The sequence below is a fragment of the Rhagoletis zephyria genome, unplaced genomic scaffold (assembly GCF_001687245.7).
Source record: "Rhagoletis zephyria isolate East Lansing unplaced genomic scaffold, Rhagoletis_zephyria_1.1 Rzeph_scaffold_01423, whole genome shotgun sequence".
NCBI lineage: Eukaryota > Metazoa > Arthropoda > Insecta > Diptera > Tephritidae > Rhagoletis > Rhagoletis zephyria.
Genome location: NW_016158507.1, coordinates 36,597 through 46,280, shown reverse-complemented (window position 1 = coordinate 46,280; position 9,684 = coordinate 36,597). Strand labels below are relative to the sequence as shown.

The 9,684-nt window shown below is 40.3% G+C and overlaps 1 protein-coding gene across 1 annotated transcript in view; it reads right to left on the bottom strand.

Moving 5' to 3' along the window:
* The window catches only part of smal (smoke alarm), an 82,079-nt gene that overhangs the window by 55,756 nt on the left and 16,639 nt on the right, over positions 1–9,684 (bottom strand). The window contains exons 3-4 of the mRNA XM_017617510.1: positions 5,194–5,425; positions 3,158–3,305 (exon numbers count right to left, since the gene is read on the bottom strand). Of these exons, the coding sequence (XP_017472999.1) occupies positions 3,158–3,305; positions 5,194–5,425 (380 nt within the window). The remainder of the gene's footprint in view (positions 1–3,157; positions 3,306–5,193; positions 5,426–9,684) is intronic.

Here is a 9,684-nt window from a genome sequence, read left to right as displayed (position 1 = left end):
TTTTTTATTTTTCGGCTTAATTGCGTCATTCGGAAATTTTTCTTAAATGATGGGCATCCCATTCAAATATAGGAGTACACTTTTTACGAAATACTTCACTTCATTTCATCTTTCCGTTACTAATATATTCATTTATCTAAGACTTTAAGTAGTCTACTCAATAACTGCACATTCCGTTTAAATGCAAACTTTTACGGGATTTTAACTTCAAAACTGCAAATTACATTAAAATTATACAATTTTCACCAATTGTTTTTTGCATACCACGCAAGTATCTACTTTTTTGTATGTAAGTATGGTTTGAAAAAGTTCATTACGCGCCTAAGTAACATTTCCTTAGTTGCACAATCTGCTTAAATGCGAATATATTCTTCTTCTTTGGCTCTGCAAACGCCTAAGCGATTTTTAAATGAGAATATATTGCTAAGGTTAATTTAGTTAAAAAATAGTATATTTATCCGCATATACTATTGAAACGTTTAGCTGGTTTAAGTGCACTACCTGCATAAATGCACGTATTGCCTAATTGCGCAACCCGCTTAAGTGCAACATTAGTTATTTTCTTCCATGTCCTGCTTATTACAGTTTAGGACACGCTTATGCGTACGTTATGCTTAATTGCGTAATCCGCTTAAGTGCACATCTTTTTAAATTTTTAATAAAGTTTCTGGAATGATTTTTTCTTAACCAGAGCTTGTTTTTAATTTGTCTTACCGGCGCTAAACCTTAATCAGTCACTTCCTGTATTTGCATTCATTTGTTAGTAGAATCCGGTGTAATCGTCAGCATACGTACATATGTACATTCATATATTCAAACATACGTACTTACGTAACTAGATACGAGGCATGTATGTACATATGTCGTTAAAAAAAGTATAGAAAAGCATTTTATCGTTATTAATTTGCATATGAAATGTTGCACACCCAAATATAATTTCCGGGCCCAGCTCAAGTTGACCCACTCCAAATAAAAATTTCATAACAGCACACATGCTCACATATGCATAACTGAAGTTTAGGCATCCCTAAAAGGGTAAATACAGCACGCTGCACTAACAACAACCCCTTCTCGGAAGAATTTAAACCCAAAAATTTTATATAATAAATGCCACCACATGCCGCACACCGTCAGCGATTCCGATTTTTGCTTTTCACGCGTATTAGCGCTCAGTGCTGACATATGTTTTGCAGTGTTGCATAATTTTCTGGGGGAGTATGGTGTTGTCTGAAAGGTGTAAGCACTACACTCCTTTGCCATAAAAAAAAATCAGCCCAGTCGATGTAATAAAATTTCTAGCCGTATGCTAAATGCCTTTTTCTGTGTCATCACTGCGGAAACAAGTTACGCCTACTTTGGCACTAAAATGTATTTAGCTCTTTGATAGACAACGTTGAGTATTTTTTATTTTGTTTTTTTTTTCAAAAATTTTTTTTTTTTTTTTGTTCAACGAAAAGGCAGCTTGCATGTGGCCGCAACCATTTAAGTTCATTTTTGTTTTCTTTTTCGCCATGTTTGACTGGCAACTTTGCTCACTTTTTGCTGTATAATAATTACATTGCAATGATTTTTCAAAAAAGCAAAAAACATACATAAATCATGCACAAAAAAAGCTACTGCGCCTTGAAGTATGTTACACATTGGCAAATTTGTGCTTTGTGACAGTTACATGTATGTACATATTTTCCCAATTTTCGTTGGCAAGTGCCCGCAGCTGGCCTTTGTTTGTCTTCCACTTGCGCTTCGGAAATACTTTAGAGCACTGCTGTCGCCCCTCCACCTTTTGTGGCATTGCTGCCCTTCTCTGCTTTGGCAGCCTTGTTATTGGCATTTGCTGCCGTCGTTGTTTTTTTATTTTTTATTTTTTTTTTTTGTTGCACTTTTTTAGCTGCTACTCAACAATTGCATGCAACAATCTCGCAAGGCACCGTCAGTTCACATTCGTCTTTCAACAGTCAGCTCAACTGCAAAAAGGTCGCTATCAACAGCAAAAAAAATAAGTTGAAAATCGGAAAATTGACATATGAAAGCAACAAAAAAAAGTAAATACATTCATTCTTGTTTGGGGCGTCGCCGTCGTCGGCGGTAGTAGTCACTGTCTACACGCGATTTTCAAGTGCGTTGCACGTCTGCGAATGTCTACATAGATCACGCCACACCACGCCATCCGCCTGCCCATTCCCTAACTACTTATATACGTACATAGGTATGTACATTAGGGTGGCCCAAAAAAAGCATGGGAATAAGTAAGGTCGGAATTTTAATGCTCTCACCGCCTAGGAGTGTTCTATACCGAAAAAATATGCCTCTATTTTATTATTTCGAAATAAAAAATATTTAGAGGTCGCTCAAAGCGCTCAAAGTTTTCCATGTATATCAATATTTTTCAATCGAAAAATTTCTCTACAGGAGATTCCCTATAATAATACTCGATTATTTATTTAACCATTTTTTTCATAGTAACTATAATTCTTAGGTGCGTCAAAATCCCCCAAAAATGCAATGGGGGGCGGCACCAATAAAAAAATCGTTCGTATTAAAGAATGGTTAAATAAACAATTTGGTATTATTATTGGAAGTCTTCTGAAGAGAACCAGAGTTTTCCGATCGAAAAATATTGATTTTCAAGAATTCCATACCACTTCGAAGAAAAGTGGTTTTCCCCATATAAAATACGCGGCAAACTTTGAGCGCTTTGAGCGACCTCCAAATATTTTTTTGATTTCAATATAAAAAAACAGGGGTATATTTTTTCCGACGTAAAACAATCCTCATTACTTTTTTTTTTGCCACCCTAATGCACATACAAAGAGTATATTTCGCTACCATTGCGGCACAATCCAATCAGCTAACCTTTGCCTTTGTTGACTTCGCTGCCTTTACTGTTTGTTTTACTGCCCCTTAACGACTTAAATTACAATTTTATTAAGTACACGAAAGGGGCACCGCTGATAGCGTTTAATGTCTCGAATTCGCATTATTGGCGCCATTACGACGCATTGGTCGCAGAGTGGTGGACAATAATATAGAGGAGGAAATTATTTAATTTTAAGTGATGTATTTTCTTTAGGGGCATAAAATCGAAGTGAACGTTGAAAGTAAATTTTTTGTTTAAAAAGCTATAAAAATGTAAATGATTATTTCCGTCGCTACTCACCTTCCCACGGACAACCGACAATTTCGGCGCGCAAACACACCGTCCGATCGTATTGTCCATATGGATATATGCGTATTTTCGATGCAAATATTATTGGTTGCAATAGGTTTTCCACTTCACTGTACGTGTTGATGTTGCCAGGCAGAATCTGTTGAAAAACGGAAAAAGATTCATAATATTATTTCAGGTTGTTTTAAAATATTGTTTTTAATTCTTTTTTTTTTTTTAATTACTAAGTATTAACAATTGGTTGTGGAGTCCTTAGGCACCTGCTAGGCTGGCGGAGGAAATCAGCCCATGATTGGAATATCCTAGCGCAACAGAGATGACATTCTCAAGAAAAAATCTTCGAAGTTAGGTTAAAGCGGCAGCCATTTATTTCCTTCATTCCATGGAAATTTAATCTACTGAGCGAGCTTTATGTAGCACAAAAAATTTAGAATTTTCACAGAGCTCAAGTCGCTTAAAAACTTAAAAAGTACTTGCTAAACTATTGGCTGCGCATCTTTGCCAGGATAGGATAGTGGCCGAGNTAATTTCGATGATTTTCCTTCTTCCCCGCCGCTGCAGCTGCGAAAAAATTGTTGTTTGTATAGACTAACCTCTTACCATGCGAGCCCTTTAAGACACTGTTCGTTAATACCCTGATTAAAAAGCTAAAGGCAGAACTAAACGCCAGGAAATGAAGGAACAACGGTTAAGCCGAGTACGATCGCTTTACATCAACATGCGGCCAAATTGATCTGATAGTCTGGCAAGTGGGTTCTATGAGTTTAGTCTTTAATCTGTCTTTGTAGGAAGTTAGCGGTATACCAGCGTCTTGAGTAGAATTCAGCACTGCTCTGTTCCGTGTTTTACCTTGTCAACTTGTCAACTTGTCGGCCATACTAGTTGCCAAGAATGTCCCTGCATTCTAAGGCTACTTTCGGCGTTGTTCTGGTGGCTGTCAGAATATATAAGTATAGCCTGCTTTTGAGGGGTGGAGGTATGACTTAACCAGCGGCCTGCATTATGCACCTCAAGTTCTGATTGAAAAACGTTACTGTGGCCCGGTAAGCGAAAACTGAGGGTTTTCAGCAGTGGACAAGCATGGAAGCCGTCCACTGTAGATACTGGTTTCATATTGGCTCTGGATAGGGTCATGTTTATCGTCGGCAACCAGGCAGTGACCCCGTAGTAGAGTATGGGTCTTATACAAGCTATGGCTTTTCTCCCATTTTTTGCTTATACCTTACAGGCGTACAGCGCGGTAATGGCTTTCTTGGAGCTGTCTTCGATGTTTCGCTTGCAGTCGAGTTTCCTGTATAGAATAAACCCAAACTGACCTTAATTATTCTACTTAAAATAAATAACATTTTTATTTCTTGGTTAAGAGTATTATCCGGCCTTCGTAGAATTGACGCTGAGTTCACATTCCTTAGACCAGATATTTATAAGGCCGAGGCCATTTTGTAAGAGGGTAGAGGTAAAATTTTTCAATATTCACAGCATTGATTTATGATTGGCTTTCACTAATGAAAAACACCTGTTTACCTTTTAAATCAGTTCGCAGTTCGCTTATATTTACCCTCCATTATAGCTGAGTCCTTAGCCTGGTAGATACTACGATGATCCGGTAGTAGAAACTAACGACTCAGGGTAGGGTTGCGAGAGAGAAGACCCCTCCCCCTACGTCGTTCATTTTATAAACATCTGTAAAAATTACTATATTACCAGGTGGAGGATAGTAGTTGTCTACCCGGGCCCCCTGCTTGAGATTTTCATGGCGAAGTTTCTGTCTGGAACCAGAGCTTCTACACAACAAAACAAGGCAATGGGATTTTTAAGTTTACACCATTCTTATCAGGAAAACAAGAGGAATTGAACAAAACTGAGTTCCCGGACGCATTCCAAGGTTCGTTTTAAGCATCCCAAAGTGAACACCAATATATCACTTCACATATGTATGTACGTAGCACTCTTAAGCATTTCCACTTTAAAATTAAATCACTCAAAAACTTCGTTTCTGATTCCATTCCATCCACGCATTCACTCACCTCTTTTCCCTGTGTATTTTTCCAACGTAGCCATTTGGTGAAACCCGGTCGCCAATACTCCAGCACATACGCTTCTGTATATTCTTGACCTTGACCCTTGCCATAGCGACCCTGCGTACGTATCGCCGTAATGACGTGCGTTTGCAGCAGATCCACCTGCAGATATTCCTTCAACGCATTTGAGACCATGTGTTTGGGGCACCAAGCGCCGCCGTTATTATCGGTTTTCAGTCTGAAAAGAGGGTGAGAGAAAAAAAAAGCATTTTTTAAAGCGAGCTTAAACGAAGGGGAGTAAAATATGTACGGCTAATATATGAATGTATCTGAAAGTATGTACATAGTACATACAGGTATATTTACATGTAAAATAAGCGCTTGAAAGGTTGAAATCTTTTATGTACACACATGCCTAGATTAAAAAAAATCGACCTCAAAATGGGCGGAGAGAGTTGTTGAAATAAAATCTGTGCGTTAATTAAAATTTACCCACAAAGCCCCGTAGTCGTCTGCCGCTTGAGCAAATTTGTATTATCTCCTTCATGGAAGCGGCGTGCGCGTTGCCATGCATGCACAAAAAAAAATACGAAAGTAAATGCAAATGTTCGGCTGATTGGTGGCCGTTGATAAGCAACCGGCGTCGCCGCCATAGCCGCCTCGGCCACTGCCGCCTTCATCATAGCCATGGCTATGAAATATGCGCACAGTAGCAATTGCAAAATGGCTAGCCGCCGCCGGGCCGCACCCGCCCATTTAATTTTTTATTGTTGATTGCTTTGGTAGCTGTGGCGGAGTCTACCTTTGGCCATGCTAAGGAGTAGTATCGCATCGGCGCTAGAAGAGGTAGCCATAGTTAGTATTAATGAACAGCTAGCTACTCTATAACATAGCGGCAATAACAACAAAAATTATGTTGGTTTAAAAATCTTTATCGAACTCTTAAAGTCAACGGTTGTTATTGAGTGCAGCACGGTCGTTGTCGTCATCGTAAAATTTGTGGCATGCAGCACATTGTTCTGACATTTTAATACGCGCAACGTGCAACGCGCATAACGCCAAAAGCGCCAGCAATAGTTGTAGTTGTATATAGTTGCGCGCTCGCTTCTCTTGTCGGCAGAAAATAAAATAATATATAGTACATGAATGTATGTAAATCTATAAATTAATTGAGTTTAAATGACGGCACCACACAGTGTTTGGCATTTGGTGCGCTCAAGCGTAGAACGCATGCGACAGCAGCAAGAAGAAGAAGAACAACAACAACGGCAACAGCTACGCAAAGCCACGATGTTTCAATTTCAAGTGGCATGGCTTAACTAAATGCGGTTAAGGCGGTTTACGCAACGCATAGGAGTACAGCTCATTTATAGGTATATGTACGCGTATATTAGGGTGGTCCAAAAAAAAAGTAAAGTCGGAATTTTAGTGCCACCACACCCTAGCATTGTTCTATATCGAAAAAATTATGCCCCTATTTCTTTTTATTTTTGAAATCGAAAAATATTTGGTGAGTGCTTAAAGCGCTCAAAGTTTGCCATGTATCTTATAAGGGGGAAAAAACAACTTTTCGTGGAAATGGTATAGAATTCTTGAAAATCAATATTTTTCGAACGAAAAGACCTGTTTCTCTTCAGGCGACTTCCAATTATAGTATCCAGTTGTCTCTTTAATAATTTTTTCATACTAAAAATTGTTTATTAGTTTTGACGGACCTACAAAATATAGTTTCCATGAAAAAAGGGTTCAATAAGCAATTGGATATTATTATTAAGTCTCCTGAAGAGTTTTCCGATCGAAAAATATTGATTTTCAAGATTTCTATACTGTTTCCACGAAAAGTTGTTTTTCCCCTATGTAAAATACATGGAAAACTTTGAGCGCTTTGAGCACTCTCCAAATATTTTAAGATTTCAAAAAAATAAAATAAAAATAGCGGTATATTTTTTTCGATATAGAAAATAGGGGATGGTGGCGTTAAAATTACGACTTTACTTTTTTTTGAACCACCTTAGCTTACATATTTTCCTCTATGCTCGGCCTTCCTTTCCAGCTTGCCGCTTCTCATCCTTCACTGATTTTGATAAGTTCGTTAAGCCAACATCAGCCAACGGGAGTCAAGCAATCGGCGGCAAGTAGCAGCAGGATGTTGTCTACGTAATTAAGGATTAATTTAAATTATGTGCTGCTGCCGCGACCACTGCCACAGCTTCATCGTAAACTGTCATTTATTGATATCCCGAAAAACCGCAGTGTGGTTCGCTGGATTAGCGTTAAGCGAAAAGCAGCTGAGCCAGTCCGAGGGGTAAATGCAAAGCCGATTGGCACGCAATAGTTGAATGCCGCCATCGGGGAGTGCTTGATTGCCAGGTTTTGAGATAAAGACAAACGCACAAATCTTTTCGGAAGACAATTACCAACGTTTAATTAAGCTGCAAGGGTTTTTTCAAGTTCCAGATCAGTAAGTGTTGAACAGAGGTTAGGTTAGGCCAGATCGCATGCGGCTTTGCCAGCCAAAAAAAAAACGTTTGTTGAGATACCACTCAAGAGCATTTGAAACGCTAAATAAAAACTAGGGAAGGGTAAGCAAATCGTAAAGAACACGCCGCATGCTGTGGACGACGCTTCACAGTCAGCCCTGCAGTGACTTCTGTAGGAGTTTTTTATAAGACGCGAGTCATGGTTAAAACAACTTTAATATTGGTAAAACAATTCCGGACAATTGGTCACAAAAAAACCTCTTTCACCACCAAAAGAACGATCGGCTCGTCTCAACTAATGCAACCCATAACCATGATAGACGATTGGCTCTCAGAATAAATTGTGACCTTTCAAAAGTAAGCAGCCAGTTAATACCCTCCACGAGAGTGGAAATTCGCTAAACGGAGGTAAACACGTACATTTTTTTTTGTTGGAACCAGGCACGAAAACATCTTCATAGTTTACATATGCATTCTGACAGAACAGATATTTTTCAATCCTACCATCCAATTTTGACCCGTTGGTCTATTACCATTATCATTACCATCACCATTTATTTTACTACAAAATTTACTATTACCATCACAATATCGCAATTCTGTATGTCTTCAGATGCAGGAGCGCGCTACTAGAGCCTCAAGGCTGCTCTTTTGTAGGGGCGTTTCATTCGGGTGTCCTCAGTGGACATTCGTCTTCTCGATGGCAGCGGATTACCGAACGGTGAGTCTACCCTACCCATTCCATGAAGCTATTATCGGAAGTAACCTTGAACCGTGCGGTATTTTCAACCATTTTTGAAGGTTGGCTATCAGGGTGTACGTCCATCGACCTTTTGTGCTTGCGTTCCAGTTTTGTTGCCACAGCTGGATTAGTTGTTTGCGTACCCTTGCCACGAAAGCTGATCGACCTATCTCCGCACTGAGATTGTAAATCTCTTTTCGCTCGTAAGCAAGTATCTCAATTGGTATGACGCCAGAAATAACAAGAACGGTATGCAGAAGCAATGCGTAGTGCCCCTCGGCGCTGGACCGAGGACATTTGAATCCGGTATTTTTTTTTACTTTCAATGCGTCGACCCATATTTCTGCCCCATACAGCAGCATCGACTGGACTGCTGTCTTCAACAGTTTCCTAAGGCATGGCTTCGGGCCACCCACGTTCGCCATCAGCCGGCTTAGCGCCACCGTGCTCAGCGCAGTTTTTTCACATACTCCATGAATGTGTTCCCAAAGCTTGAGTTTGTTGTCAAGCTTCACCCCTAGGTATTTTTTAAACCTAGAAGTTGTCACGGGCTGTGTTCCGATCATCATGTTTGTAATTGTTGGGATCCGTTTCTTGGTAAGGAGCACGATCTCTGTTTTGGCTGTAGCCAATTACAGACCCTGATCGCTCATCCATTCACTGACGCTGCGCATTACCTGGTTCAGTTTGGGCTACGTTAGCTGTATGTTTCTTGCTGCTATGATGGCGGCCACGTCGTCCGCGAAGGCGGAAAGGGAGGCGTTCTCCGGCATTTCCGTGCGCAGCAGACTGTCATACGTGGCATTCCAGAGGTCAGTACAGTACAGACCCTGTGCCGCTCCGCCAGTTATACGTCTCTTTCTCTGACCTTGTGTTGTGTCGTACAAAAGGCAACGGTCTCTGAGGTAGCCCCGAATAATATCTAGCAAGTATGTTGAATCTTTGTATGATCGTTCCAAGGCCTCCAGCATGTCGTCCCATATTGCCGCGTTGAAGGCGTTCTTAACGTACAGTACTAGCAGCACTATTGACCGCGCCTTGTGGCAGGCTTCTTCGGCTTTATGTACCGCCTCAACTAACTGCTAAGCTAATTGCTCCTATTGTTGAGCGTCCCTTCCTGAAGTCTAGTTGTCGGAGTGAAACGCCTCCCTCGTGTTCTATGGCTGACATCAAGCGTATTTTGAGCAGACTCTCCATCATCTTGCTTGCTGTGTTCAGCATGCTGTGTGGCCGGAAAGATGAAGGAGAGTTTGGGTCCTCTTTTCCTTTGGGTAT